General features: G+C 50.5%; 11 protein-coding genes across 11 annotated transcripts; 8 read left to right on the top strand and 3 right to left on the bottom strand.

Annotated features, from left to right (window-relative positions):
* The first annotated feature begins 964 nt into the window (after positions 1-964).
* BJX68DRAFT_228360 (U2 snRNP complex subunit CUS2) lies at positions 965-3,402 on the top strand. Its single transcript, XM_071038845.1, has 7 exons — positions 965-1,246; positions 1,490-1,603; positions 1,661-2,058; positions 2,105-2,213; positions 2,262-2,417; positions 2,474-3,283; positions 3,361-3,402. Exons 1-6 carry the CDS (start codon positions 1,052-1,054, stop codon positions 2,690-2,692), a joined length of 1,191 nt encoding a protein of 396 aa, XP_070903474.1. The 5' UTR covers positions 965-1,051; the 3' UTR covers positions 2,693-3,283; positions 3,361-3,402.
* A 197-nt stretch (positions 3,403-3,599) lies between these two features.
* Positions 3,600-4,960, top strand: BJX68DRAFT_228354 (uncharacterized protein). The gene is made up of 4 exons (XM_071038844.1): positions 3,600-3,817; positions 3,925-3,966; positions 4,048-4,521; positions 4,601-4,960. The coding sequence occupies exons 1-4, from the start codon at positions 3,683-3,685 to the stop codon at positions 4,721-4,723; spliced, it is 774 nt and encodes a 257-aa protein (XP_070903473.1). The 5' UTR covers positions 3,600-3,682; the 3' UTR covers positions 4,724-4,960.
* Positions 4,961-5,172: 212 nt separating this feature from the next.
* On the top strand, positions 5,173-5,573 carry BJX68DRAFT_164191 (uncharacterized protein). Its single transcript, XM_071036925.1, has one exon. The coding sequence runs from the start codon at positions 5,229-5,231 to the stop codon at positions 5,514-5,516; it is 288 nt and encodes a 95-aa protein (XP_070903472.1). The 5' UTR covers positions 5,173-5,228; the 3' UTR covers positions 5,517-5,573.
* A 732-nt stretch (positions 5,574-6,305) lies between these two features.
* BJX68DRAFT_252894 (MFS transporter) lies at positions 6,306-7,850 on the top strand (the record flags this gene model as incomplete). The annotated part of the gene is made up of 5 exons (XM_071042626.1): positions 6,306-6,403; positions 6,462-6,809; positions 6,860-7,003; positions 7,064-7,099; positions 7,250-7,850. The coding sequence occupies 5 exons, from the start codon at positions 6,306-6,308 to the stop codon at positions 7,848-7,850; spliced, it is 1,227 nt and encodes a 408-aa protein (XP_070903471.1).
* Positions 7,851-8,117: 267 nt separating this feature from the next.
* On the top strand, positions 8,118-9,935 carry BJX68DRAFT_228346 (uncharacterized protein). The gene is made up of 2 exons (XM_071038843.1): positions 8,118-9,719; positions 9,800-9,935. The coding sequence occupies exon 1, from the start codon at positions 8,391-8,393 to the stop codon at positions 9,540-9,542; it is 1,152 nt and encodes a 383-aa protein (XP_070903470.1). The 5' UTR covers positions 8,118-8,390; the 3' UTR covers positions 9,543-9,719; positions 9,800-9,935.
* Positions 9,936-10,943: 1,008 nt separating this feature from the next.
* Positions 10,944-13,309, top strand: BJX68DRAFT_228341 (beta-tubulin). Its single transcript, XM_071038842.1, has 8 exons — positions 10,944-11,168; positions 11,296-11,319; positions 11,394-11,419; positions 11,487-11,528; positions 11,594-11,648; positions 11,704-12,159; positions 12,207-12,541; positions 12,592-13,309. Exons 1-8 carry the CDS (start codon positions 11,157-11,159, stop codon positions 12,950-12,952), a joined length of 1,311 nt encoding a protein of 436 aa, XP_070903469.1. The 5' UTR covers positions 10,944-11,156; the 3' UTR covers positions 12,953-13,309.
* Positions 13,310-14,241: 932 nt separating this feature from the next.
* BJX68DRAFT_164093 (ammonium permease MEP2) lies at positions 14,242-16,373 on the bottom strand. Its single transcript, XM_071036924.1, has 6 exons — positions 15,954-16,373; positions 15,836-15,900; positions 15,520-15,774; positions 14,795-15,469; positions 14,510-14,741; positions 14,242-14,447 (listed from the first exon to the last, which is right to left on the bottom strand). The coding sequence occupies exons 1-6, from the start codon at positions 16,035-16,037 to the stop codon at positions 14,325-14,327; spliced, it is 1,434 nt and encodes a 477-aa protein (XP_070903468.1). The 5' UTR covers positions 16,038-16,373; the 3' UTR covers positions 14,242-14,324.
* A 713-nt stretch (positions 16,374-17,086) lies between these two features.
* Positions 17,087-19,329, top strand: BJX68DRAFT_228330 (uncharacterized protein). Its single transcript, XM_071038841.1, has one exon. It carries the CDS (start codon positions 18,352-18,354, stop codon positions 18,820-18,822), a length of 471 nt encoding a protein of 156 aa, XP_070903467.1. The 5' UTR covers positions 17,087-18,351; the 3' UTR covers positions 18,823-19,329.
* A 207-nt stretch (positions 19,330-19,536) lies between these two features.
* On the top strand, positions 19,537-24,130 carry sskB (putative MAP kinase kinase kinase SskB). Its single transcript, XM_071038840.1, has 2 exons — positions 19,537-21,361; positions 21,416-24,130. The coding sequence occupies exons 1-2, from the start codon at positions 19,566-19,568 to the stop codon at positions 23,715-23,717; spliced, it is 4,098 nt and encodes a 1,365-aa protein (XP_070903466.1). The 5' UTR covers positions 19,537-19,565; the 3' UTR covers positions 23,718-24,130.
* A 241-nt stretch (positions 24,131-24,371) lies between these two features.
* BJX68DRAFT_228327 (GID4/VID24 family protein) lies at positions 24,372-26,501 on the bottom strand. Its single transcript, XM_071038839.1, has 4 exons — positions 25,834-26,501; positions 25,634-25,784; positions 25,215-25,572; positions 24,372-25,158 (listed from the first exon to the last, which is right to left on the bottom strand). The coding sequence occupies exons 1-4, from the start codon at positions 26,245-26,247 to the stop codon at positions 25,092-25,094; spliced, it is 990 nt and encodes a 329-aa protein (XP_070903465.1). The 5' UTR covers positions 26,248-26,501; the 3' UTR covers positions 24,372-25,091.
* Positions 26,502-26,544: 43 nt separating this feature from the next.
* BJX68DRAFT_228324 (mago nashi family protein) lies at positions 26,545-27,778 on the bottom strand. Its single transcript, XM_071038838.1, has 7 exons — positions 27,577-27,778; positions 27,487-27,524; positions 27,340-27,435; positions 27,220-27,283; positions 27,079-27,166; positions 26,903-27,028; positions 26,545-26,838 (listed from the first exon to the last, which is right to left on the bottom strand). Exons 1-7 carry the CDS (start codon positions 27,612-27,614, stop codon positions 26,824-26,826), a joined length of 465 nt encoding a protein of 154 aa, XP_070903464.1. The 5' UTR covers positions 27,615-27,778; the 3' UTR covers positions 26,545-26,823.

The following is a 27,778-nucleotide window of genomic DNA, read 5'->3' as shown; positions in this document are numbered from 1 at the left end:
GAAAGGGACCGTTCGACAACCTTATACTAAGAACCTCGATCGTTCCGAACCTCCTTGTCTTCACCAAGCATCCTCTTACCATTGTTGTATCCCTTACGGCAGCAGCTCAGCTTAAGATAAGATCGCTGTCGTTTCTCTAAAGATCTACTTATAAACTGTGACACCATGTGGGGAGGAAGATATCCTGCAAGCCCTTTATTTAACCTCCACCTCGCGAACCACCTCCATAACCTGTTTTCACCTCTACGAGTATTACTCGAATCAGTCGCTTAAGAGCCCTGTTTGACCTTCCGTTCAAACCATGTAAAGCCTGCGCTTGACCCTCCGATGATCCAAAGACCTTTCAATAAACACCTTTCAATAAACACCTTAAGCCTATAGCATCTCCGTGACCTCGAGATCCTCGCTGTGCTAAGGTATATCTCAAAGTATTCTCCCGCTTGAAAGACCTTCTATTATGTATGATCCTCGCTGCGGATGGGGCTCAGGTTCTTGCATATTTCCTCTTTGGGCAGGTGGTAGGGGGTAGGTACTAGGTACTAACTAGATTGCTAGGGTAGAAGGGGTTTTGCGTGTATCCTCTTCCTGGTCTCGACTCGGGACCACGAGCCTCGATACGGCTTTAGTGGGCTTACGGCCATTGTTCGACTCCGTCTCTCGAATGGTTCGTGGGATCGTTTTAGGGAGGGAGCAAAGGAGCGCTCGACGTACCTCAATCAAACCTCATCTCTCGCTTGTGTCCTTCAGCTATCCTCTTACCTTGATTGCAGGACTACGGGATAGCTTCATTGAAATTTGTACATTACGGTCGCTGCATATGTGTCTCTCTAGCATCACTGCCATGTGGACACCTCACCTGCATCGACTGGGTATTGACGAAAAAGGCATCAAGCCTGCCATCGGAGTGGCTTACGTAACTGTGGCATCAGACCTCTCTAGCTCGCTCCCCGCAACCATTGCTTCTACCCGCCGTCTGTTGCGTCAACTGCGGCTTTTCATTCATAACTCTCTGTATTTTACCCTCATATTTCTCGTCCACAATCCATTCGCCATGGCGCTCCACGAGCCAAACAACAGCGACGCGACCAACTCCCCGCCCCCCTTTAGCAACTTCCCGCAAGACCCATCCGAATTCGACAGCGATCCCCGAATCTCCTTCTCAAAGCTAGACAACAAGTTCATCCTAGAGACCGAAGATGGCCAGGAATATAGCTACGATACGATATTAAAACGATGGATTCCGACGGTGTGTCCGCGCCTTCTCATCAGCTGATGTTGCCCGGCAGCATGCTGTTCTCCCCTTTCTCCGTTCCTCCTGCTTTACATTATTTTTTTCTTGCTTTCTCTGTCGGAGAATCCCACCGCGCGAGTCGATGGACCTGTTTTCTCTTGCAATTGAGCTCGAAAGGCTAAGTCTGCATGGATTCTGGGTGGTTCGTGAAACTGATTACTGGTCGGCGCCGCTTTTGCGCCTGTGGTTGTCCTCCAGGTCGATGAAGACTTGCTGCAGAAACAGCAAGAAGCCTATAGAGTCCAGGGTGTGGATGAAGATGAGAAAGCCAATGCGCAACAATTTAAGAAGAAGCGAAAGCAAGGAGAAGAGGTTAGTATTCTCTCTATCCATGTGAGAGGTAAAAAGCTAAGGTGGGCCAATCGCTAGGGCGAGTCGCAAAAGCAGAAGAAGCAGCGTGTCAATACTGCGGTCTATGTAACGTCTATTCCCCTCGATGCGCAATTCGACGAGATCCGAGAGATGTTTTCGCGGTGTGGAGTCATTGCGGAAGAGATTGATAGCGGGCGACCGCGCATCAAAATGTATACAAATGACGATGGGAAGTTCAAAGGCGAAGCTCTAGTCGTCTACTTCCGGCCGGAGTCAGTCAATCTGGCAATCCAAATGCTTGATGATTCCGACTTTAGGTTAGGTGAGACAGGGCCACAGGGGCCGATGCGCGTCCAGGCTGCAGACTTCTCCTTCAAGAGCCAACAAGAGGCGCCGACAAAGACGAGCATGAGGGATAAGAAGAAGATTATTAAAAGGACTCAGAAGCTGAACAAGTACGCAGCCATCGCTCGTTTATCTGGCGCCTACTGACCAAGACAGTAAACTCACGGATTGGGATGACGACGATCCAGCTGCGCTGGTGGATACGAACTCACGGTTTGAGAAAGTTGTGGTCCTCAAGCACATGTTTACGCTTAAAGAGTTGGATGTAAGCTTAAATCCCCGCTTATTCTAGTTCGCCAGCTGACAGTCACAGGACGACCCAGCAGCTATCCTTGACATTAAGGAAGATATTCGCGATGAGTGCTCTAAGCTAGGCGAGGTCACAAACGTCGTTCTCTACGACAAAGAGCCGGAGGGCATAGTCAGCGTTCGATTCACAGACCCCGAAGCAGCCCGGAATTGCGTCAAGGTAAGTGCCTGCTGGACCTAAGATGCGCGAGTCCACAATGCTGACATGGTCTTTAGCTTATGAATGGACGTTTCTTCGGTGGGACTGCAGTTGTGGCGTACATCTCAGACGGAAGCGAGCGGAAGCGCTTCCGCAAGACGAATGAAAAGCGTGCAGCCCTTGAAGATTTGGCCGAGAAGGGTCTTGATGCTGAGGATGATGATGAGCAGCAACGACTCGACGAGTTTGGTACATGGTTGGAAAGCTCAAATGTGGTGGAGAATACGGCGAAGTGAGGATGAATCGTGCTCCTCGTTCCTTCCACCTGTACATTAGCTGCTTTCAAAGCACTTTCGGTATATCGCATTGATGTCTTTACAATCAGGCCTCAGGCGCAGTTATCCCACTCATACTACTCTATGGCCCCGGCTTCGCAATGAAAACCTCTTTCGGCCAGTATAAACAATTTCATAGAGCTCCCATCTACCCACCTCTATTCTAAACTCAACAATCTCCTGATCACCACAAATAACAGGCAGCAATCTAAACGCAATCCCGTCCTCACAAACGTTGAGAACGAAACTAGGCCAGCCTGTCCTGATCTCGAATCGAGAACCGGTGGCGTAGATCAATCAGCCAGGGACCTGGCGCCATAATCACATGTAAAGCCCACTGGCACCACAGCAGCACCACAAAGCAATCTAAGCGATTACTCACAACACAAGTAGATCTACTTTTCGTGGGTACCTAGCGCCCGATCTAGGAACGGGATCACAATCAGGCCATTCTCCCTGCCGTGGAAGCTTCGAGTTGAGGCGAGTCCAGCCACATTGTTGGGTTGGTTGAAGTGGGTGTACATGTGACGAATGCTGTCGATCACAGCCCCTGCTTAGCTTGTCAATACCCTACAACGTGCCTACTAGTACCTAGATAAGATATATTAGGCTATTGAGCGGACTAACCTTGTATAGAAATGTATGCGATGCTATATCACATGTAGATAATACATACATTGTGTCATTGGGGTTACGACGAGTTGGTGGAAGATCGAGTAGGTATCCGCGTTTCTCTATGCTTCCTGCGTTGAGGATGAATCATTCGAGGACTCATGATGAAGTTTTGCTTGTGATTGAGATGTGGATTGGAGTATATAAGGACGTAGGGAGCGACGACGTTGGACGGATAGCTACATCTTTCTCCATTGCATTTCTATAACTCACCGAACACCTCTTGCAAGAATCTTTGGATTGATATCAACTTTACCTTCCCAAGAACACCTAGTCCAAATGGCCCAGTGCAAAGCCCCTGAACAACCTATACCCATACCCGCGACTTCAATGGCGGACTTGAAGATTCAGAGTCCAGATGCTCGTCCGGCGTCTCGCCCTTCAATGCAGGATTTGAATGGGACCTGGGTGCTTGTACGTTTCCTCTCCAATCTTCTCATCAGCTAGCACCGCGAGGATATAACGCATATATCATGCGCGGTGGAGAGGGAAATGAGATACTAACGCAGCGCCCCGGGCAGGAAAAACATCTCTCATCCAACATCCCGCTGCTTCTAAAGCTGGTACTTCCTACCCATCCCCCTGTTTCCTCCAATATCCGTCAGATCCAAAGCACAGGACCAAGCTAAGTGGAGCTCCCGCAGCAAAAAATCCCCTTCCTGATCCGCCACGCGATAACTTCCTCCCCAGTCCACCTCATCCTAACGCAATACACCGAGACAAACGCCAAAGGCCAGAACCAGACGCATTTGGACCTCGTGCAGCGCACAGCGGGGAGCTTGACTCTCCCCGTGATTGAGGACAAGAGGGTGCTCGACTGGATAGAGAGGGAGCACGAGGATTTTGTGTTTGGAAAGGTGTTGACGAGGAGTGTGTTTGTCCGTGGGAATGTCTCGGACAATGGGGTTGCGAGACCGGATTTCGAGGTTAAAGTGCATGTTAAGGACGGGAAAGAGGTGATAGAGAGGTTTTTGAGGGGTGAGATTGACGTTGATGGGAGTGAGACGGGGGAGTTTTTGGTTGAGGGAGAGGTTGGAACTGGGGTTGACGAGGAAAGGAAAGGGTTATGGGTGCATACTCTGGAAATCAACGAGAAGTCGGCTTGGACTGCTGAGACGGTGTGTACCTCTTTTCTTTCTCTGGTATCGGCTGACGATTTCTCCGTGTTGATAAATGCTGACAATGGTCTCCTGCAAGGTCTGGGGATTTGAGATGGTGAAGGGGGAGAGGTATTTGACCTCTCGGGTTGTTGTTGTAAATGGGAAGGGGAAGTATCAACTGGGACGAATGGTTTTCAGATTCCTGAGCAGGGAGGTTTGACGGCGTTTTCCACTAATTAACTTATTGATTGGATGCATGGTAGAAAACGTAATTCCCGGCTAATCCGGCCACCCACCAAAATATGATCGCACCCATCAAACTTGAAGCTATTCCCAACAACGCAATTATTTATTAAGTCGCTGGACAATTAGGCCATCTTGTTCTAATATAGCCTGATCATGAATATCTCCCTTATACGCCATGGGTGGTGGTGGTGGTGGTGGCTTGGAGCATGCTTGGAATTGGGCATCTTATATGACGAATGGCCCATTCATAGACTTGAAACGATGATATTCGATCCTATGGTAGCCGGCGAAGTGATACAGAAGGTGGAGCACCGACAGCTATGTAGGTCGTGTATCACATGACTGATATACTGCCTAAGGCACCAACAACCGACGACCAGACGCGGAGACCGCGACATCTTCATCGGCGATGCATTGCCTACCGACTGATGTAGGGCCGTCAACCTTCACCATGAGCCAGTTCGCCAACGTCCAAGTAAATGTTTTTTATTTTCTTCACCCTGCACACTCGTGCGGTCGCTGTTCAGCTTTTCAGGTCGTTGGAGTCTGCGGCAATATCTGTTCTAAGAAGAGATGCTCTATCTGATGCCAATGAAACCTTTTGGGACTTGAACACCGGCTTTTTGAGACATAATGTACTTACGAATGTTCATCAAGAGCGTCAGAACGCCGCGGTGTCTCAGCAGACCATAGGTCCCTGGACGGTGGGGAGGGCTACCACCTTTGGCGATGGAGAAGCTGGTTGGGTTCATTGTCACATTAAATGAGAACGAAGATAAACTAGCCAAAAAGGAGAAGAGCTTTTGACCATCCAGCTCAAGATCCATGTCATTCTAATTTACATTTTTAGTGCTGCAGTGATTCACAAAAGTTTCCTCTGGATCAAGGTTTTTATCCTATGTTACTATTCGCTTCTTGAATCAACATATTCCATCTGTAACCCAACACCAGCATTTCTGAAGGATTGAGCGTGAAAATGGCGGTCCGGTACAGGAACATGTAGGGAAACGTCTATATACATTTAAAGGGCTCCTGACAAGAAGGGTATTTGGTGCATCACTACTACTTGCGTGTTGATGGAGCTACGAGCGATACAAGATTACAAAGTCGCAAATAACGAAACGCAATGATCAGGCTTTGGTATTATGAGGTGCAGAATATCCAGAGGTCACAATCAATGGCTGCCAAATCTATTAGTACAAGTGCTCTGGTAAATGTTTGGTCGATTATTATATCCGTCCGATTATAATATCCCTCCGAAGGAGTGGGGAAAGCCTTTTCCTTATATTACAACTCGACCACGACCTTTTGGCAGCAACAAATCTCACACGGCTAAACCTACATACGCCCCAGCCAGACTTCTGACTAAACATAGAATGTCCGAACTTATCCTGACCACTGAGATGAGACCCGGCGGCTCAGGGTCCGAAAAGAAACAGGGCCATGGAAACATTCGCAGCGTTCTTATATCTGCTTCGATTATTCTTTGTCAGCTAGTGCAGGTGATTCGCACACTTCCATATGCGCCCTTGGAGTTTGTTGCTGATACCAGATAGATGGTCCCGTACGGAGCCGGCATCAATGCATGCTTTGACATTGCAGAGGATATTGGCGCGACACCACACCAAGCAACGTGGATTGTAGCATCCTACCCGTAAGTTCTGCATTCACTTCTCAATACATTTGTCTAATTAGGTTTTTATTGGGTATAGATTAACGCAAGGCGCATTCATTCTCATGGGTGGTCGTGTTGGTGCCATTTACGGACACAAGAATACCGTCGTCGCCGCTGGTGGGTGGTGGGTGATATTCCACCTCATATCCGGATTCATGAGAAATATAATCTCACTGTCCGTAATGCGAGCCCTAAGCGGCATCGGCGGTGCATTCATGATGCCGAATGCTATCGCCCTGTTGACGATCACCTTCCCCCCTGGAAAGATGCGGAATATCTCAGTTGGATTGTTTGGGGCAATGGCTCCCATAGGAGCCGCGGGAGGAAGTGTGATTCCGGGCTTCTTCGGGCAGCTGACGCATTGGAAGTGGTTGTTTTTCTTTTTGTGAGTGGCATCGGTCTATCTTACGGATGCGGTTGCTGATATGCGATTAGGGCTATTCTGGGAACCCTGGGATTCGCGTTATTCGCCTTCATTGTCCCTGGCGAACCAGAGCCCTTCGACAAAGGAGGGCGCATTGACTATATCGGGGCCTACTTTGGAGTTGCCGGCCTCATCCTATTCAACTTTGTTTGGAAGTGAGTACTTCACACCTATTCGTTCACATCCAGTTTATCCCGCGGCTAACAGAGCCATAGTCAAGCACCTATTGTAGGCTGGGACGAACCCTATGAGTACATCATCTTAATAATTGCCCTCCTGCACATCGCCGCATTCGCAATCTGAGAATCCAAATTCGCAAAAGACCCCATCCTACCTTTCAACATCTGGGGCGCACCTTCCTTCGGCCTCATGACACTATCCACTTTCCTAGCTTTCATGAGCGTCGGAATCGTACTGTGGTACATGAGCGCCTGGAACTTGACAATCAGAGACTACTCTCTCTTCCTCAACGGCGCCAGCTACGCAACCCTCGCCGTCTTCGGCACCGGGGCAGCGATCATAAGCGCAAAACTCGTCCGGCACTTACCCGCGCAGTATATCCTTGCAATCGGATCGCTGTCCTCGTGTGCAGCGAACATCCTAATCGCGACGATGCCCGCGCGGCAGAGCTACTGGGCGCAGGTATTCCCCGCGATGATATTCACGGCCTTCGGGCCGGATTTCCTCTTCACGGCGGCGCAGATTATCGCGAGTAATACGGTCAAAAGACAACAGCAAGGGGTTGCCGGGTCGCTGATTGGGACGCTGTTGTCGTATGGGCTGAGTACGGGGTTGGGGTTTGCGGGGACGGTGGAGGCGTATACAAATAGGCATGGGCAGGATCTGGTGAGGGGGTATCGACATGGCTTGTATCTTGGAATAGGGTTCGCTGCGTGTGCGGTGCTCCTGGCGCTTTTTTTTGTCAGGATTCCGAGGGAGAGGAAGGAGGGGTGGGGAGAGGAGGATGAGGAGGATGGGGGTCATGTTCTATCTACGGTGTAAGTTGTGTTATATGTAGATTAACTTTAACAAACATGGACGGGAAAATCATAGTATTTCCTGTTGACCTGCTATGTAGCTAAAAAGCACGCTTCAGAGATATAACATGTGCAACCTTTATTCAAGATTTAAATAACAGGAATCTAGGGCTATATGAGTAAAAAAAAAAAAATCCGTGAAATTTGTCAAAAAATCGGCCAAGAATTCTGAAATTTAGCCTCGGTGGGTACTCCAGATTAACTGATTAGTGATACAAGAATTTGTCAGACAGCACGACAAAGCTGACATAACCTGCCCAGCGATCCAGAGAAGAGTGCTTGTAGCTCCTTCTTGCCTCTGCTGCTTACTTCACAGTGCCAGTAATCCAAAATGGTAAACCACGTCTCCAGCAGCAGACCAAAGCGGGGCCGTCCTCGAAAAACATCAGCCGATGAGGGTGAGCTAGTTCAGGTAAGCTAACCCAAACTATCCTCTCCATATCTCCCCCTGTCAAAATACACTCTGGGACGACCTGACATGAGATGCTAGGCCCGACGGGCAAGAATGCGCCGGGCACAGGAGGCGTTCCGTACTCGCCAAAAGGCCGCCCACGACGCGGAAAGGGACCTGTTGACCAAACAGGAAGCAGCAATCGGGTCGATGACTTCTGCATTCGTGGATTTTGTTGACTTCCTAGTGCGCTCACGATCTTACCAGATGGATCGGAATCTGATGCGCAAGTTGCACGAGACCATTCGGCGATTTATGGTTGCGAATGATCATGAACAGTGTGCAGATGGGCGAGCCTCGACAACCATGCACTCGGAAACGACGACTGACCAGCAACCCCTTGAAGCCAGTGGACATGAAGACTATACGAGTGGTACAGATATGCTGTCGTATTCGACTCTTCCTGGTGAACCCAACATACTTGATTATACATTGGGCAACGGCTGGCCAGAACACTACCCCGTGTCCTACACCATGCTCGACGAGCGTTTGAAGCCTCGTGTGCATGATGCTTCGCCATTCGTTCGTAGACTGATATATCACACTATCAACTTTGGCTTTCAATTGTTAAATGGTGGTACCGAGTATCCACTGGAACTCGCAAAGCGCGTCTTCCAGTTTTCATTACTGTTCCATAGTCGCCAGGAGCTTTTGTTCAACCTTCGGTGGTTCCTTGGACCGGGGAGCCAGGAGCTCGTTCGACTAGCCTTTGTACCGTTTGAGGGATCCCCGACACCGGCTACGGAGGATTCGGTCAACACTACCTCTCTTGTACCAGCTGTTGATGCATACGCGGTGAATGCGACGAGGATAAATGGGTTCGACAACGCTGCCGCGGCCCCGTTTGTAAATGCTCAAGAAGTTGAACTGTATTTACACGAGAAGGGCGCGCATTTCCTGGACGGCGACACGATCGAAGTTCCTCTTCCCGAGAGCCCTCCCACAACCGACGAAATCCTGCAACCGAGCACCTTCACGTATCACGGTCAGACGGAACAAATATGCGCCTATGATAACCTGAAATACCGTCTTCGTACTTCGTTGCTGATTGAAAACCTAATATATATATCGGTCTGTCTATCAAAAGGTCCTGCATATCGTCGACACGATCTCGATCATGCTATATTTTTATCAACCATAGACATGGTTTCCAAAACCCCTGGCCCTCCAGAATATGGAACGATACCCTGGGCAGGAGTGCTATAGAATGGACCATCAGGGTTCACAGACGCGACAGGGATGGGCATGTAATTATTGATATAGCCGCGTTGCTCAGGCGTGGTAACTTCCTTTTGTCGGGAAGCGAAGGCTCACAGTCAGCTTCATCGAGTTTATGAATAAGGCGCCGTCCCAGCCTTGATAGAATGCGCGGAGGGACAACCACTGGTTCATGTGGATACTGAGCATCGTATATAGATTAAGGGAAAATGAATTGCCAACTGAAGAAGCAAAATAGAACCTACCTATCAATCTAACTCCCTGTCTACAAATGTATGCAGCCGAGCATACAGGAAAAGGGCCAGGGAGTGAGTGCCCAGAATGACGGCCCGCCCATGTAATTAGGAGGTACGGCCTGTGAGTAGCGGCAGGACTGAGATACTGTCAGCCGAGATGACCGTATATTGGAGATAAGGTATTTGACTAGAGAGTCGTCCACACAAACGGGTCGGCCACGGCTTGCCGATTCCTGCCCGTGGGGTAAATATTCTAAGTCAGAGTCCAGACCGCAGGGTGAACGGACTCTGCTTGGCGAAGCTATAAGCCTTGCACAGGAAGGGCGAGACCGCGGCTGCCTCAGGCGCGCACCTGGGTCGGCCTTGGTCGCTGTACTACATACAAGTTCTAGCAATAGAACGTGATCTGCTCTTTAAGCTTCCGCACGTACCGTCCCAGGGTCCTGGCTCTATTATTCTGAAGCGGGGACGATCATGTATACTGCGTACATATATCTCATCGCCATATGGAGAGCTTCAAAAACAGGTTTGGTTTGGTGCCCACAAGGTGCTGGCTCCGGAAACGGTGCAAGATCAGGGATCGCCGCCACTGCATGGTTGCTGAAAGCAAAAAGGAGGCCGAGCCCTGGATAAACTGGAATCAAAATCTAGCGCCCGGGTACACTAATATCGCATCTACCAATGCCATTCACGAGGTTTGACTAGGAAGGGCCCTCTTCAGCTATCAGTAGGGAATGAACATGGTCTTACGAATAAAGTCCTGAGGAGTAAGCGCCATAGAAGAAAACCTCGTCTTGTAGGCGACTGTTTGCAGGACAGTGGTGTTGAGTTGGCCGAAAGTTGGCTTGGTATCTTTGTAGTTAGTCTAGAATTTGGCCTGCGGGCTAACGAAGCACCTTTTTTGGGGCATGTTTGGCAAAGAAGCCTTGCTGGTATTCCACAATTTTGTTGGACTATTAGGCAAACACGCAAGTAGAGGATGGCCAATGCTATGGCTAAGCAGTTGCTGCATCATGACTTTTTCATATCGCAAGTTGCATGGTGGAGGCCCGAGTCTGGTTCGCGTGAAGTGGGTTGATTTGTGGTTCGTTCCTGATGGTGGAGATCCCGTGACCGGACCTGGCGCTGGCCCCTTTTTGCTGTTTGTTGATCTTTTCTGAGACTCTGCTAGTGTTCGCTGGCCTCGCCTTCACCGCTCAACCAGCAAACCCCAACCCAACTTTCCTTCTCTCCTGATCTCGCTCCTCTCCTCTCCTTCTCCTCTCCACGATTCCCGGCTGTTCCCCAGTCTCCTTCATCCACTTCAATTCCGATTGCTCCTGCATATATCCTTTTTTAATCATTAAACCTTTCCCCCGCCTTCACAATGCGTGAGATCGTACGTTAACCCCTCTTATTTTGACGCGTCTTGAGGGGTCCTCTTACCCGTTAGGGGGCAACAGGGACCCCACTAGTTCTACATGCCATGAGATTGACCTTGCTAACCGTTGTTTTCGTCGTAACAGGTTCACCTCCAGACCGGTCAATGCGTAAGTGACGACGTGTTAGCGATTTAGGTACGACGGGAAGAATACAAACTAACCTTGGTGATGGGTGATAACAGGGTAACCAAATCGGTGCTGCTTTCTGGTATGTCGAAAATTTTCGGCCAACAGTTGTTTGCTTCCGCGTTGTATCGGTGCTGACACGGTTCTAGGCAAACCATCTCTGGTGAACACGGCCTCGATGGCTCTGGTGTGTGAGTGCACCCTCTCTTGGACGCCGACGAAAAACACAACGGAACAGAAACCTGATGGGAAGCAGTTACAATGGCACCTCCGACCTCCAGCTCGAGCGTATGAACGTCTACTTCAACGAGGTCAGTGTTGCGGATATAATACAAATGGCTTGGTTGTGTGTCTAACTTTGTCCAGGCCAGCGGCAACAAATACGTTCCCCGTGCCGTCCTCGTCGATCTCGAGCCCGGCACCATGGACGCCGTCCGCGCCGGTCCCTTCGGCCAGCTCTTCCGCCCCGACAACTTCGTCTTCGGCCAGTCCGGTGCTGGTAACAACTGGGCCAAGGGTCACTACACTGAGGGTGCCGAACTTGTCGACAACGTTGTTGATGTCGTCCGTCGTGAGGCTGAGGCTTGCGACTGCCTCCAGGGTTTCCAGATCACTCACTCCCTCGGTGGTGGTACCGGTGCCGGTATGGGTACACTCCTCATCTCCAAGATCCGTGAGGAGTTCCCCGACCGCATGATGGCCACCTTCTCCGTCGTTCCCTCCCCTAAGGTCTCCGACACCGTTGTTGAGCCTTACAACGCCACCCTCTCCGTTCACCAGCTTGTTGAGCACTCCGACGAGACCTTCTGTATCGACAACGAGGTACGTTCCAGAAGCCTGGGATAGTTTACGTGTTCTGACGTGTCTAGGCTCTCTACGACATTTGCATGCGCACCCTCAAGCTCAACAACCCCTCCTACGGTGACCTGAACCACCTCGTCTCCGCCGTCATGTCCGGTGTCACCACCTGCCTTCGTTTCCCTGGTCAGCTTAACTCTGACCTGCGCAAGTTGGCTGTCAACATGGTTCCCTTCCCTCGTCTGCACTTCTTCATGGTCGGCTTCGCTCCTCTGACCAGCCGTGGCGCCTACTCTTTCCGTGCCGTCTCCGTTCCCGAGTTGACCCAGCAGATGTTCGACCCCAAGAACATGATGGCTGCTTCTGACTTCCGCAACGGCCGTTACCTCACCTGCTCTGCCATCTTGTATGTATCTCTGCATTTGTGTGGCTGTACTGTTAACTGACATATTCCAGCCGTGGCCGTGTCTCCATGAAGGAAGTTGAGGACCAGATGCGCAACATCCAGAGCAAGAACCAGTCCTACTTCGTCGAGTGGATTCCCAACAACATCCAGACCGCCCTCTGCTCCATTCCTCCCCGTGGCCTCAAGATGTCCTCCACTTTCATCGGAAACTCCACCTCCATCCAGGAGCTCTTCAAGCGTGTTGGTGACCAGTTCACTGCTATGTTCCGTCGCAAGGCTTTCTTGCATTGGTACACTGGTGAGGGTATGGACGAGATGGAGTTCACTGAGGCTGAGAGCAACATGAACGATCTCGTCTCGGAGTACCAGCAGTACCAGGACGCCTCCATCTCCGAGGGTGAGGAGGAGTAGTAAGTGTCTCCGACCAATTCTTGTTATACACGAGCTAACGACTTTATAGCGGTGTCGAGGAGGAGCTCATCGAGGGTGAGGAATGAACTTTTGTTCCGTAGTGGCGAATTGAGACATGCTCACAGTAATACCCTTGATAAACCTACGCGGACTTCTAGTTTCCTCCGTATGGGTGTTTGTCAGTCAAATGTTTTGGTTTGAGCGCTCTTGAATTCTCTGTTTCTAAATTCTTGCGGCCGAAAGGCTCGAAACGAATAGCACATACTTATCTTGAAAAGCAATTCAGCCATACAAGTGCTATCCTTTCCGCCCTAACTTCTCTGAAATTTGTAGAGATTCTGTCTAATCTGATTATCACCTCCCTTTGCATAGCTATGCCTTGCTAGTCATAAGTGGCTTCACCCCTCATCACTTTGTACATCAGACTATTCGATGCAAGCAGAGTCAAAATTAGGATTCCCATCGCAAAATGCCCGCGGCGAGTCACTTCTCCACGCAGAATTTTGTAACCCTCCGACCTGCATCCGAACTCTGTGAGACACACTAACAGTTCTCACCAACACGATGAGTCAAAAGACTAAATAGACTAATCAGATCCAAATGATAGAAATAAGACCAACGTAGGCTCATCTCAAGTCAGCGGAGTCCAAAGACCTCTATACAATATCGGGCCAAATGAATCCACCTGATCACACCATGAGGAGCTTCATACATTTGTATTGCTCTGTACGCAGTGATTGTTGTCTACCCGAATAATTGATAGTACGCCTGTGTGTGTACCTATTTAGAAGTATAAGATTCAGAACTAGTGTGCAGACAAGTAACTAAGTTAAAGCATGGGTATCCCGGACATTCAAGGAAACGTTCGAACACAGTTCGTTGACAGAGAGATGCGAATGACAGAGAGATGCGAATGACAGAGAGATGCGAATGACAGAGAGATGCGAAAGGTTGCAATAGTGGTTAAGCGGTATTGTCCGCAGGACATGGGTAGGACACGGACAGCTTAAGGCAAGGTAGGAAGTAGGTGAGTATTGAAGATTATAGTAGAATTAAGTAGGATATAAAACGAGAGCTCAGAGAATGGAAAACGAGGAAGAGGGAAAAGCAGTCCGTGTCCTATATATACAACCCTGGACGGACAAACAAACAGACAGCGTAACCCTGCGCCCTGCAATACACATGAAGACAAGGAAATTGATATCATATCATCACTATAAACAAAGAAAGAGAGAGAGGTGGATAGGTATAGATAGATAGATGAATAAGAAGCGTCAAACAGGCAGGCAGATTGTGGAAACACTTGCGCTGTGATGCTGTCCTATTCTGTCCATCTTATATCGCTCGCAACCTCGAGTGGTAGGTTCATTATTTACGCCTTGAGTTCCGTGGAGGGGTCAACGGCGCCTGGGGGAGTAGTGCTGCGCTTGGAGGCACCGTCGATTTGCTCCGTGGTGGCATTGATGACGTCGCGGGTAAGTTCGACATAGTCATACTGTGAGAGGCTAGTTAGTATTATGGCTTCTTGTTTTGGTAGGATTGTGGGTTGGAACATACAGCGAACTCGCCAATCTCGGCGTCGTCAATACCAAGAATCTCGTCCTCCTCTGAGGCGCGCAGGCTTAGGCCGGGGATCATGTTGATGATGAAAAGAATAAGGCAGCTTCCGAAGAAGGAATAGGCCATTCCAGAGACAGAGTCGGCGAGCTGGTAGCCGAGCTGGATGTAGTTTTGGTTGATCCAGCCGCCGTCGATCTCGGTGACGCCGTCAAGATGAGCAATGTAGTTACTAAAGTTGAATTAGCAGTTATTCATAGAGATCTTGTTCAGATGGCAACTTACGCAGCAAAGAGACCAGTCAGGAGGTTACCGACGAGACCACCAATTCCATGGACGGCGAAGATATCAAGAGCATCATCGACCTTGATGACGTACTTGAGCTTGGTCGCATAGTTGCAAGAGATGGCTCCGACAACACCGAAGATGAAAGCAGCCCATGGGGTAACGAAACCGGAACCAGGAGTAATGGCGACCAGGCCGGAAATCACACCGGAGCAGAAGCCAACCGTCGACCACTTCCTCTCCAGGCGGTAGTCAAGCAAGCACCAGGTAACACCACCAACAGCGGCAGCCAGGTTGGTAACGACAGCAGCCATCACGGCGCGAAGGTTAGCGCTCAGGGCGGAACCGGCGTTGAAACCGAACCAACCGACCCAGAGGAAGACGGTACCGATAACGACGTGGGTAACGTTGTGGGGGCGGTAGTTGAGCTCGTGAGTTCCGTGACCACGGCGCTTGCCGAGCATTAGAGAGTACGCCAGAGCAGTCGTACCAGAGACAATATGGACAGGAGTACCACCCGCGAAGTCCAAGCCACCCAGGTTGAAGACCCACCCGGAGGCGTTCCAGGTCCAGCAGGCGACAGGGTCATAGATGATAGTACTCCAAATAAAGACGAAGATCATGCAGGGAAGCATACGACCACGTTCCGCAACCGCGCCAACAGCGAGTGCAACCCTATACATGGTTAGGCTTGGTCTCTTCATCTTGCCGCAAAGGAGACTCACGTAATCGCAGCGAACATTCCCTGGAAGACAGCAAAGAGAAGATCAGGGACCTTGCTCGATCCCACTGAAGGGGCAGCCAGGACACCCTTGAACCCAAAGTTATCCAAGTTACCAATGTACTTTCCGGCACTGTGAGAGAAGGCCAATGAATAACCCCAGAAGAACCATTGGAACGAGACGACACCGATGGACATAAGCGAAAGCCATATCAAGGAGAGGGCAGACTTTCGGCGAGCTAGACCGGAGTAGAAGAATCTATAGAGAAAAATTGTCAGCCACATTCTACTGGCTTATCAGGTTGGGTAGTCAGTCTTACCCTACACCGGGAATCATAAGAAGGACGAGAGCCGTTGACATGATGACCCACGCAATATCACCAGACTATATTCACAATCAGCCAAAGACCCTTGATGCCTGACTGCATACAAACTCACGCTGTAGTAGATGTTGAGATCTTCCCTGAGAGAATCTCCACCGTTTGCGCCAGTCCCATTGTAGGGAACAGGATATTCGGCCATTGTGGATAAGCGGCGAAAGCAAAGGTATCGTCACAGGGTACCGTCGAGAAAGGAATGAAAAGAAGGTATCACACTGGATCCTACTGGTATTCGGCCGGCCCCGTAAGCTTTGACAGAGGGGGAGGAAGGGCCGAGTTGGAGAATGGGGATTAATATAGGTCAGAGGCAAGGCAGAGCCCCAGTGGAAGCCCCGGAATATCGGTTAAGGCGGTCTTGAAAAAAGTAATGTAGGGAAAAAGAAAAGCAGAACGACATGCATGAAGGGGGAGACTGGAGATGATAAATAACAATAGTCCGCATAATAGTCTGGCAGAGAGTCTGATACCAGTCAGATTGTCAGCAACGCCATGGCCATGGTACTCCGTCTCCCTGCAGATTAGACGTCAGGCTCACGTCCTCTGGAATCAGTCAAATTGACCCAACTGATCCACCACCAGAAGCTAGGCGCAGCTCCACCCATGGTCGCATCGTGCGGGATGGGCTTTTTTTGGTCGAGGCGTTGCCGAGCCAAGCCTCCTGGGGGAGTATCATTAAACGAGCTTTCGTCGTGATTGCGCCTGTCCGGCTGATATCATCCGATTCAGGACCCCATCTTCTGATCCAACACGAGATAGAGACTCCTATCGCGGGGTGAGAGCTCCGTCTCGAGCTATCAAGAGCCTGAGAGGCGATTCATGGCGAGTGTGTATGGTGGATGATTGGATGGGAGCTGCTAGTAGACCAGAGAGCTATGGGAAAGCAGAATTGTTGATAAGGTGAACAATGGGCGCGAGGACGCGCTAAGGGAAGCAGATGATGCAAAAGATAACTTGAGATTACAGTTCCATTGACAGATCGGCGTAAATAATAAAAATACACACGTAAATCAACGAGGATAAGGCGGTTAACTGCAGAAGAAGAAAGCTGCGCTCCAGAGCAACAAGTGAGATCTGAGCTGCCTGGGTGCCTGGCTTTCGGGGCCGCTAAGCCTCTTTGGGTCTGACAGGGTACCCTGATTGGCTGGTGGTCTTGATCAAGACTGGCTGGAGATAGGGAAATGATAACAGTTCTCGGCGTCGGCCGTGGCGCTCCCTCCATTGACGTTGTGCATTTGTCTGAAATCATCCACCTGGAGCGTGGTCTCCTGAAAATCACCTCTCTTGAATAAAACTCAGGATGATCAAGGACCATTTGTCATCTGACTGGTCGTATTTCCTCCGAAACAACTCTTCATACTTGACACAATGGTTCATCTCTAGAAATCCCGGTGTTACGGGCAGTCGGGCCGCTGATGCAAGTTGATCCGCTGCCGGTCTGCCGACTCCAACTTTTCCAACTCCGAGTCCAACCTTGACATCTCCACGAGTTGATGGTGGGTACCAGCAAACCGTGCTAGAGAACATTCTGGACGCCAAGTACCTGCATGGCTACCATTCCATGGGCCTAGCTGGGTAACATGATCAAGCGCTGCGCTGTGTGAACGCCAGGCTGGGCTCCCGTCAGAAACTCCGAGGTCCATGGCCGTTATCTACAACTGCGCAGCCAATCATGACTTGTTGGTCCACCTTTATCAGCCCGTTTCTCCCACAAATCGTTACTGGGCTTTCAAGCTCTATTGAAGTGATAGACAAGATCTTGGCTCACTACCAAGATCACATCTTTTCTGATGCTGGAATCAGCTCCTGGTGTGTTTTCGGACTCAGTTGCCAGCAAAGTTTGAGAATTTGATGGACATGATGATCTTTCTTGGATAGAGACGAAGTTTCTCTTGGTCAGGGTGACTCAGGCAATCCGGTTGAATCCGAGACCAGATACTGCTAGCCTGTGCCTGGAAAGTCTCGCTAAGAACGCCGTATTTCTTCCGAGAGGCGTCAAGCCTCCAATGTCCACCGCGGAGGAGGTCGGGTAGGGCTGCCATGCCAATTCTCTCGTGAGTCCCCACACTGACCAAGCTTGCACGAACTCCAGTTCTTTCAATCATTTTGAATTTGATCTGAATAATCGATACTATCAATGATAGATTGAGTTTTCTGATAGCCGGCGCGCCGTGCGGTCATCCTGATCGTTGACCCTGGAATGATATGCACGTCCGTTCTCGGCGTCCCGCTCGGCGCTGCGGGTTCATCCTTCGGAACCTTGGATGGGAAGGATTCTTGGAGCTTGGAGGCAGAGATAAAGATCACGGCTTCTATTGGCCGGGGTGCTTAGACCTCCATTCGCGAAGTTCACGAGCCCCAAAGTCACCAGAGTCAGATATCACGCTGTTGTTAATGATCTCTGCTCGATCTACTCACAAGTAATATCAAGATAATCATGAGGTGGGCACGACAGAGTCATGGAAAGATCACCCAGGATCGGTTCTATGCTCCTAGCAACCGCACTTCCGTCAAGGGTCTCTGAAGTCTATTTGTCTCGATGCCAGCAAGCCTCTAACCTACAGTTTCCGGGAGTAACGAGACCACAGGCGCAGCGAAGAGCATGTATAAGAATTGACCTAAGAATACCTCAGGCCAATCGCTTCTTCGCCCTTTCTGAGTCCGACAATTGTGAGGATGGCGCTACACTTCTTGTGGCTGCAGACTCCACGAACGCGTGTGAGAAACGCCTTGCTGCTAGCTGCGTCAAGGATGCCATGACGCTAAGACCAGGCACGGCCGTTGGAATTCTGGAGTTTGCCGTCGAAGTATGTTCTCTGGGGCATACGTACCAGACCTACCTAGCCATGAAGCAAAGAGCATGGAAGCTATGTCAAGGTGTAGAACGTCCGAGAACCACTCCCATGCGCGTCCACAAGAAAATATCCTAGATTAGTGGTGACTAGGGCGAGCCTTGCATTCCAGGTCAACTTACATTGAACAGACAGTAAGATCTACAGCAACGCGAGAGCATGAAGAAATATTCTTTGAGTATGTACCTAGTATTCAACGTCTACTACCGGACGTGTAGGAAGTGGAAGAACTTCGCAATGTTCAGCGTACTAGTTAACGCACTTCACAATGCCTTTGTGGTTGTTGCCGCTCTCTATATATTCTACTAGTAGCGAGGATCTCCGCAACTGTATAGTAATACTAGGCGCTGGCCCACTGATCTGCAAGATAGGCTCGGTTTGGATACTATGAATACGAATCTGGCAGACGACAGCAATGTTGAGGTTTGGAATGTGCGTTATTTGTCCAGCCTTTAGAGAGTGAGACCAACCTGGGAGCTTTTGAATCAGCTAAGTGATGGGTATTTCAAGCCTTCCCGCACCAACACGCTGTTAAGCTTTGCCAGACGGCTGGGAGCTAAATAGTACTGCCATATATTGCAAAGTTCATCGCTAAGGCTACTTACAGGCACAACTCAGCTGAAGACCAAAATTTGAGATTTAAACCTTACCAATAATGTGTCAAATCTTAAAACACGCTGATAGTTCAGATCTGCGCCGCTTGATTGGCAGCCGGTGCGGAGATGCACCGCCACATGCCTCCAGCTACTCGGCCGGAGGCTCGCCGCCAACTCCGTTTTCCCCAAGACACCATCTGTGTCCATAGCTCAATCCACCCTACGATGGACCCCCAACCGGTCCATGAATATCAGCTCCTGGAGCATGCTGACATGGGCAATCCGGACTCTGACAGCTCCGGCTCTGACGAGCTCCTACAGCCACCGTACATCGTCCGGTCGGGCCCAATGATCCCCGAGAACTTCGAACCTCAAGTCGCCCCGGCTGCCAACGTCGCCTCCTCACCTCCCCCAACTCACTCTGCCTTCAGCTCCTGGGCAAGCGTCACACCTACTCGTCCTCGCGGCGCCAGTCTCGGCGCCTCAGCTTTGGACAAAGTGGCTTCACCAAGCGTCGAAGTCCCGCCGGGCGTTGAGCGGGATCTTCGATTGCAACGCCCCTCGGGCCCCGCCAGGACCCCGTCAAACACATATGCACCGCAGCGACGACCTGCTCCGTTTATCAGCTTCCAAGAAGACCGTCAGCGATCCTCTTCCGCAAAACGCACGCCACGACGAGATCCCAATGCCCAATACCGAGCACAGGAGAAAGCGTATGTCCAACGCATCCGCGAAGATCCGCAGGGATGGTACAGCCGCTTCGAAGACAATCGGCTGAATGCCAGCGACTCCGAAATCGAAGATCCTTCGCCGTCCTCTGAGGTGCCGTTTGAAGATGATGCCTACGACCCGGATATTCAACTATTTCTTACGGATGATAACCAGCCCACAATTGAAGAGCTCAAGAACCCGAAGAACCAGGAACGACTGGAGTGGCATTCTATGTTGGCTTCCGTCCTCAAGGGTGATGTTGTCAAACAAGAGAAGCAGCGGTTGCTTGGCTCCACGGAATCGCACAGGTCGGCGGCACAGAACCATGCAATATGGCTCGGTGTGCGCGCCAAGACATGTGGTCGGAGTGTCGCTCTGCAGCGGAAACTTATTGAGGAAGCGAGATCCAACCTAGGGTCGGTTATTGAGGATATCATCAAGTTTGAGATCAAAGGCGAAACGGAGATTGGCAAATCACCGATCAAACAGGTTGAGGATACCGTGGAGCAGATTGAAAGATGTGAGTCTTTGTATCCGACACAAAAGGAACTTGAGACTGCACATCCCCGTGTCGCATCGGATGAGTACTGCTCTAGTCGCGATGCCATTTTCGCTTGGCACAACACCACCGTTCTTATCAACACCGAGCTTGCCATTTTGCAAAAATGGGTTGGCAATGATGAGCTTGATTTCGCCAAACCCGGAGTCAAGCTCACTAGGAGCGATCTCTCCGACGAAGCTTCTTTTCTTGATCGTATCATGAAAGAGGACGGGCTCAAGACACTTCAGGGAGAACACAACATGCTAAACGGCATCGGGGCCGTAATTCAGAAAGCGAAGAGCACATTGATCGAAAACGCTAGCGCTTTTGCCAATCGACATCTGCCGCCATATATTGAAGAACTGCTTGTCTTGATTAACTTTTCTTCCCGTCTTATTCAAGAAATCATCCGTGTCCGATTGTCCTACGCCAAGAACATGAGAGATCCGGCACAGCAGTCTCCCATCCTGGTCGACCAAATGATTTCACAATTCCAGATCATGATGAGAGCTGCTGTCGATATCAAGCAACGGTATCTTGATATCGCTCGACCAGAGCCAGGCTGGGATTTGCCTCCGTGCATTGACGAAAGCTTCGATTCGGTTGTACTAGACGCCATGAGGTACTACTTCCGACTATTGAACTGGAAACTGCAGGCGAATAAAAACACCTTCAAGGAGGCCGAAATCCTGGAACAGGAATGGGGTTTCTGTAACGAAGTTGGCCGTCAGCTCGAGGGTGGCGATATTGAAGTGGCAGAGCAGTTTAGGTACACCCCACCCCTGTTATGAACGGCTTGCGGTCATCAGCTAACGTATTCCAGTGTGTTGACCGCCAGAGCTATCCACCGCTTGCTTATTCATTTCGAGCGAGAACTGCATATCCGAGAAGATGAGGATCCGGTTGAGTTAGATAAGCGGTTCAAGGGCGTTCTCGATTCTACTCGAATTCGTCAACGAAAGCTTTATCGATTCTCTCGATTTCTGCGCCAACTGTTCGAGAATGCCTCGGAATACAATCTTCCAGCTGATATCTCCTGGGACTTCTTCGAGGCGTTGTTTGTGTCCGACCACTTCCTCATCAAGTCCAACGCTTCGGTTGGCCAGAAGGGCGTCTACCTCTTCGCTCACCGTGCGCTGTGGAACTGTCCTGATGAGATTGCCGCGATTTTGGGAACCTCATTCCGTGAGGAAGAACCCGGGAAGGACCCGTCACAGGTGCACTATGTCCTGGCTGTTCGCCCGGAAAAGCCATTGTCATGGGCTGGTAAGGAGATGCAGGTTGAACTTGTTGAGCAACCGACCGACGTGCGATTGGGAAAGCTTCGCCTTATCGTTGAGGGGTCCCAACAGCGCCTCTCAAATGCGAGGATCGAATTGGCTCAAGCCACCGGGATTCAACTCGATATGGCTATTGAGCAGCGCGCAAATCTCAGTCGGGTAAATGCCGAGCTCAACAGGATCAAAAAGATCTCGTTCAAGCTGTCCATGACCATTATGGACAGTGTCGCCATCATCAGAAACCAGCTAAAGGAGAAAGGTGTGGACAACACTGAGCTTATTCAAGCCTGCTATGCCTTCGCCACAGAGTTCGGTAAACGGTCATCGAATGTTGACCCTAACCGGCGGGCAATGAACAGTGCAAGATTGGCAGAACTTTCGCTTGAATGGGTTGCCTTCGTCTGCGACGACTGTGATGCCGCTGACCGAAAGACCTTCAAGTGGGCAGTAGCTGCCCTAGAATTCGCCATGGCCATAACGTCCAGCAGGCATCTTCTCTCAATGGACGACGGACAGTTTGCGCGTCTGCGACAAAAGGTAGCAGGGTGCATGTCCCTCCTTATCTCGCACTTTGACATTATGGGTGCGCGATCTTCGCGAGCCGCCCAGGCGGAGAAGCAGCGCTTGGAGGAGCGCTCGGGTTCTTGGAAGATCGGTGCTGGACGCATCTTGACTGATGATGAGGCGGCAAGGCTGGTACGCGAGCAGCGTATCGCTCAGTTGGCTAGCATCGAGGAAATTAGAGTCGAGGCGGATGCTAAACGCCAAGCCCTAGGTAGGGTTTTGGAGGGCTCGAACGAGGCCGACAGGTCTCTTGCGGTCCTGTCCTCATCAGCGACGAATGTCACCCTACGCTGGCAACAGGGTCAATACATCGGAGGTGGCACATTCGGTTCCGTCTACGCTGCCATCAACCTGGACAGTAACTACCTTATGGCAGTTAAAGAAATCCGGTTACAGGATCCTCAGCTTATTCCCAAGATTGCTCAGCAGATCCGCGATGAGATGGGTGTTCTGGAAGTTTTGGATCACCCCAACATTGTCTCGTACCATGGCATTGAGGTTCATCGCGACAAGGTCTACATCTTCATGGAGTACTGCTCCGGCGGCTCTCTTGCGAGCTTGCTAGAGCACGGCCGTGTTGAGGACGAGACAGTGATTATGGTCTATGCTCTCCAGCTCCTGGAAGGTCTAGCCTATCTTCACCAGTCCAGCATCATCCACCGAGACATCAAACCCGAGAACATCCTCCTCGACCACAACGGCATCATCAAGTACGTCGATTTCGGCGCAGCCAAGATCATCGCCCGCCAGGGCAAAACACTCCTACCTACAGAGGCCCTCAACGGCGGCGGCGGACACAAGGAACCCATGATGCCGAAGGACACCCAAATCGCACCGAACCGGGGCAAGAACCAGAAGACCATGACCGGAACACCAATGTACATGTCCCCCGAAGTCATCCGCGGCGACACAGGCAAGCTCGTCCACCGCCAGGGCGCCGTCGATATCTGGTCCCTGGGCTGCGTCATCCTGGAAATGGCCACGGGCCGTCGACCCTGGTCCAGCCTCGACAACGAGTGGGCCATCATGTACAACATCGCGCAGGGCAACCAGCCCCAGCTCCCCTCTCGCGATCAGCTCAGCGATCTAGGTATCGACTTCCTCCGTCGGTGCTTCGAGTGCGATCCGCTCAAGCGCCCGACTGCCGCTGAATTGCTCCAGCATGAGTGGATTGTTTCCATTCGGCAGCAAGTTGTCCTTGATGCGCCTACACCGACTAGTGACCATAGTGGCAGTCTGAGCAGTTCCTCGGGGAGTCGGCATGGCTCGGCCTACATGTAATCCGCCGTGACCTATCTATTCTCTTCTCTTACCCTTCCTCCTCGCCATCACCATCCCGAGTACGCGAGGGATCTCTGTATCCTCAAACAAACCTCCCTTTCTCCTCCACCGCCACGCAACCTCCTCATCTCGACCCTCGGCTCCAAAATTTATCTACAAATGCATTTGATACCCCCTCTCTTCCTCTCTTCATATCTACTTCCTTCCTCACAACATTCTTCTTTTCCCCTTCGTCTTTCTTTTTTTTTTGTTTCTCCTACTTTGCTTATTATACTAAAGACCGCGCACACGAAGGCTAGCAAGTTGCATTTCATCATATGTACTCTTACTGCGTTCTCTCTTTTGCTTTGGTCATTTTGGTTTTGGGAGCCGCTGTATTTACTGCATGGAATCAACATAAATCCTATCTGACATCAATCGAGCAAAGTGCCAAGGAGAATTGGCACATTGTTAGTAATATTTATGTAAACGGATCAAAATCTAAGTACGGAGTATATCCGGATCTATAATCTGTGTCCCATGCAAAATTACACTTCCGTTCTGGGTCTCAGTCTATTATCGTTTTGTCTTCTGCCCTTTGTCTTAGGGATGGAAGCGTTTAGTTGTGTACGGATTGACGAGCACCTGTAAAGCAGGCAGGTTTAGGGTTTAAGAAGGAGGAAGTATCAGAAGTCAGATTCTGCAGAGCACCGTTGCGATGGCCGAAGCGGAAACGCAAGAAATGAAGATTTTATAGCGTCGAATCGTTAACGAAGAGAAGAAAAGTGAGGTAAAAGTAAGGTCACGGAACAAAAAAAGTAGTAGAGTTCAAGGTGCTACCCGAATAGCCTGCAATTCGGGTGGATGGTTGGTATATGTACCGAGGCTGTTGGTTTGAAGAGGATGAATTTGATGAATGGCGTGTATGCATGCATAGACACCGGACGAAACACAACACGACAGGAGAAGGAAAGAAGAGTAAGTAAACTGATCATTGAGACGTCGCTGCTGAAACCGAGGAACCCAATTACCTGGCAAAGAAAGGGGAATAATGATGTCGAGAGCAGAGAAATTGTAACCGAGGATGACCGTTGCGAAGGAATAGAAAAGAGAATGAGTAGCCATAAGATGGAAAGAGGGCCATGATAACCAATATAACGCCAATTGAAAAAGAAATCATCAGGATAATGGTTCAACCGGCCAGTAGAAGAGAGCAGTATACCGAAGGAGAAATACGACGTGTGACTCGGACTGGCGCCAGTAGTGTGGGTGCGAGTTCGAAGGAGTCGAGGGAAAAGGACGATTATAAACGACAGTGAAAAGAAGTCAAAAGAGGCGGCACAAAAGAGGACGCAATTCTGATCACTGTACATGATCTCGGCCGATAGTCAGAGATCAACGGAACTCCATGGCAGGTGTACAGCCATGATTCTCAACATGTCTAAGGTCTAACTGCTGGTATCTTCAGAGAATGGGTCAGTCCCTTCGCTCATGACGACCGTAGTGATGTAAACTTACTTCTCGCTTTTAGCATGGAAATAGATGCCGGACACAGTACCCTCAACTTGGTTGAAGCAGATATAGTAGAAGCCCTCAAAGCTCGCACCGGAAATTGTCCGTACGCGGTGGTCTGGAACAAGAAAATGCTCCTTCCAGCGCATGAATATGTGGTCGCGTTCAGCGAAATCCCAATACGTAAAATCAGGTCGTTTTGCTTGTTTGGCGAGAGGTCGCCAAGCGGGAAATCTGGCCCAGTGATGCATGTCGGTCTTCTCTGACGCACCCCATGATTCATTCTTAGTCTTGAAGGTGTGCTTCGTACCAATGATCTCGCCTTCAAAGAAAGTCGTCAGAGTAGGATGGTCCTCAGTGAGGCCTGCACGAGAAGAGAGGTTAGAGACAGTCCCTAGCATACTGAACGAGTGTCAGCCACTGACCTTGGATGCGAAGGTAACCGCAAAGGTAGGATTCAGCCATGTCCACATGCTTGATTTCCACGTCGACATTATATACCTGGCGATCCGACTGTTGAGTGCCAGTAAACTTACTTCCCGGTCGCAGGAATGACGAAGTATAATTGGGAAGAAGCTAGGAATGTTAGTTGGGTTCACCTAAATACTTCCGCATGTCAACATACACGAATATTCGAGAACTCATAGTTCAAAAGTGAGCCGGTTGTAGGCGATGAGGTCACTGTCGAGGTAGAAGAGCGCGACAATGGTCTGGCTGGGCTCATTCTTCTCACCGGAGGTTCCTCGTCGGATCTGGACATACTACTCGGAGAAGCACTAGATTCCGGCTCAGACCTCAACGTTTCCGAGTCCGCACGAACGGTCGCATCCTCCGACGGCATCAGTTCGGGCTGTGGCGATGCCACACCCGGTGAAAGAGCATGGTCAAGAGTAGTGTCACTCTCGGTCAGAGAGGACGACTCCAGCGGCTCTCTCCAAGCTGGCAATCGTTCTGGCTCGGGCGGACAGGTCGCACGGGTGATATCTTGGGTGATCGATGCGGCAATCAAGCGAGGTGTGCTGTCACTCGGGGTCGGCATTGAGACGAGTTAATTAGGGAATGACATCGGATCCAACTCAGTTGCAAGATGGGTGGCGAGCGAGGGCGGGCGAGTGAACGGCCGACAAAGCGTACAAGAAGGACTATAAACGGAGCAAGGTGAGGGAGAAGAAGAGAGACAGACAGAGAGAGAGGGGGGGCCTCGGGTCTGAAGGAAGAGCAGATTAGCCGCAGTAAACGCAGTCGTGCGAATTGAAGTCACGTAGAGTGTTGCTTGGATTGAGAGCGCAGGCCTCTCCCTTCCTAATGAGGATAGGCTGCTCTGGCCGCTTTGGTCAGGCGAGCTGCGGGGGAGGCAAACCAGGCAAACCAGGCATCAAAACGTTGGCCTCGTATGACCCCGTGCAACGTGCAACTACCGAGTCGATATAAATAGTTTAGTCTTAGGCTTAGATTGTGTATCTTCTTCATAGCTCTTGGCCGTCATTATGGGTATTCCACTACAATTGTCCCGAGATGGATTGCGTCACCAATGCCGCACATACTCCGACACCCGATATTGCACCCTGCGTAACCAGAAATAAATAGAGAAAGCAGTAAGTCATTTTATATCCGTTCAGATCGGCTTGATCTACATGGAGAAGCAAAGTCAGAACAAACCTCGGCAACCATTGCACGACCACGACCACACTTACCTTGAAGTGAAGAGATATCAGGGAGAAAATGAGCGCCTTCAAATCCTGTACGAGGTAGTAGAACACCCGAAGACCCTCTGGGTCTGCTGATTCTGTCACATCCACCAGAGATCCGATTTTCGCGGTCTGCACATTGTGAGTAAAGAGTTGAGCCGGATAGTAAGGTACGGACGCACCTCAAACGAGATATGCTCATTTCCCAGCCGGATCTCCAGCTCCTGCCGGCCGTCCTTGTTCTTCTGGGGCCATTTCGAATCATCTTCCCTATTCGCATGTCAGACAACATTCAGGCCATGCATGATGCGGTATTGGCGTACTTCAAGATCTCGCTGTTCTTGATGATGCGCTTAACTTCCTGGATCATCGCCGAGCTCACGCACACTATCCAGACACCCATCAGCATCATTCAAAACACCATGGATTCGTCCATCACTCACTCTCTTTACGGATGAGGGAGTCGTTGCGGTAGTTGGAATTGTTCGCGTACCGAACCGCAGCGCTGCGGCCGTCGCCGAGGGTACGGAAGTCGAATTCTATCCCAATGAGCGTGGGTCACGAAGTAGAAGGTCGTAGATCGAACTCACCTAGAAACTCATGCCCGAACCGCCCAGAGTGACCTGAGCTGCGGGAGCGTCAGCTGCGAAGGACATCTGGGCTAACACAGATCGCCTTACTAGTAGCGGAGATAAAATGTTTCGTTTTGACTCGACATTTTTCGAGAGTTGACGAGATAATGCCGCGGTGAAGAGAACTTGCGGCGAGAAATCAAGTCCGGGGCCCTTGATCACTCCCGGTGGGTTGGTCCAGGCGGGGCTTAGTCATCCACACACTCCGGACAGCTTGCCCGCCCGCGCAAATGGCCAGGTTGATCATCTT

Source organism: Aspergillus pseudodeflectus, assembly GCF_044049435.1.
Source record: "Aspergillus pseudodeflectus strain CBS 756.74 chromosome Unknown BJX68scaffold_5, whole genome shotgun sequence".
Lineage (NCBI taxonomy): Eukaryota > Fungi > Ascomycota > Eurotiomycetes > Eurotiales > Aspergillaceae > Aspergillus > Aspergillus pseudodeflectus.
The sequence above is the reverse complement of the archived record's forward strand: the minus strand, read 5'-3'. Positions and strand labels throughout refer to the sequence as shown.

Bases quoted from the DNA above. Each gene is read 5' to 3' on its own strand.
- BJX68DRAFT_228360 (XM_071038845.1), top strand. From the start codon at position 1,052: ATGGCGCTCCACGAGCCAAACAACAGCGACGCGACCAACTCCCCGCCC. The intron at 1,247-1,489 runs GTGTGTCCGCGC...GTTGTCCTCCAG, and splicing joins TAAAACGATGGATTCCGACG to GTCGATGAAGACTTGCTGCA. The intron at 2,418-2,473 runs GTAAGTGCCTGC...CATGGTCTTTAG, and splicing joins CAGCCCGGAATTGCGTCAAG to CTTATGAATGGACGTTTCTT.
- BJX68DRAFT_164093 (XM_071036924.1), bottom strand. From the start codon at position 16,037: ATGGCCGAATATCCTGTTCCCTACAATGGGACTGGCGCAAACGGTGGA. The intron at 14,742-14,794 runs GTAAGTTGCCAT...ATTCAACTTTAG, and splicing joins CTGACTGGTCTCTTTGCTGC to TAACTACATTGCTCATCTTG. The intron at 14,448-14,509 runs GTATGTTCCAAC...AGCCTCTCACAG, and splicing joins CCGAGATTGGCGAGTTCGCT to TATGACTATGTCGAACTTAC.
- BJX68DRAFT_228327 (XM_071038839.1), bottom strand. From the start codon at position 26,247: ATGCCGACCCCGAGTGACAGCACACCTCGCTTGATTGCCGCATCGATC. The intron at 25,785-25,833 runs GTATGTTGACAT...TAACATTCCTAG, and splicing joins ATGAGTTCTCGAATATTCGT to CTTCTTCCCAATTATACTTC. The intron at 25,573-25,633 runs GTCAGTGGCTGA...CTTCTCGTGCAG, and splicing joins CGGTTACCTTCGCATCCAAG to GCCTCACTGAGGACCATCCT.
- BJX68DRAFT_228324 (XM_071038838.1), bottom strand. From the start codon at position 27,614: ATGTCGAGTCAAAACGAAACATTTTATCTCCGCTACTA. The intron at 27,284-27,339 runs GTGAGTGATGGA...GTGTCTGGATAG, and splicing joins CTCCCTCATCCGTAAAGAGA to TGTGCGTGAGCTCGGCGATG. The intron at 27,167-27,219 runs GTACGCCAATAC...ACATGCGAATAG, and splicing joins AAGAACAGCGAGATCTTGAA to GGAAGATGATTCGAAATGGC.
- sskB (XM_071038840.1), top strand. From the start codon at position 19,566: ATGGACCCCCAACCGGTCCATGAATATCAGCTCCTGGAGCATGCTGAC. The intron at 21,362-21,415 runs GTACACCCCACC...AACGTATTCCAG, and splicing joins GAAGTGGCAGAGCAGTTTAG to TGTGTTGACCGCCAGAGCTA.
- BJX68DRAFT_228354 (XM_071038844.1), top strand. From the start codon at position 3,683: ATGGCCCAGTGCAAAGCCCCTGAACAACCTATACCCATACCCGCGACT. The intron at 3,967-4,047 runs GTACTTCCTACC...GAGCTCCCGCAG, and splicing joins TCCCGCTGCTTCTAAAGCTG to CAAAAAATCCCCTTCCTGAT. The intron at 4,522-4,600 runs GTGTGTACCTCT...GTCTCCTGCAAG, and splicing joins CGGCTTGGACTGCTGAGACG to GTCTGGGGATTTGAGATGGT.
- BJX68DRAFT_164191 (XM_071036925.1), top strand. From the start codon at position 5,229: ATGTTTTTTATTTTCTTCACCCTGCACACTCGTGCGGTCGCTGTTCAG.
- BJX68DRAFT_228330 (XM_071038841.1), top strand. From the start codon at position 18,352: ATGGAAAGATCACCCAGGATCGGTTCTATGCTCCTAGCAACCGCACTT.
- BJX68DRAFT_228341 (XM_071038842.1), top strand. The intron at 11,320-11,393 runs GTAAGTGACGAC...GGGTGATAACAG, and splicing joins ACCTCCAGACCGGTCAATGC to GGTAACCAAATCGGTGCTGC. The intron at 12,160-12,206 runs GTACGTTCCAGA...TGACGTGTCTAG, and splicing joins CCTTCTGTATCGACAACGAG to GCTCTCTACGACATTTGCAT.
- BJX68DRAFT_228346 (XM_071038843.1), top strand. From the start codon at position 8,391: ATGCGCCGGGCACAGGAGGCGTTCCGTACTCGCCAAAAGGCCGCCCAC.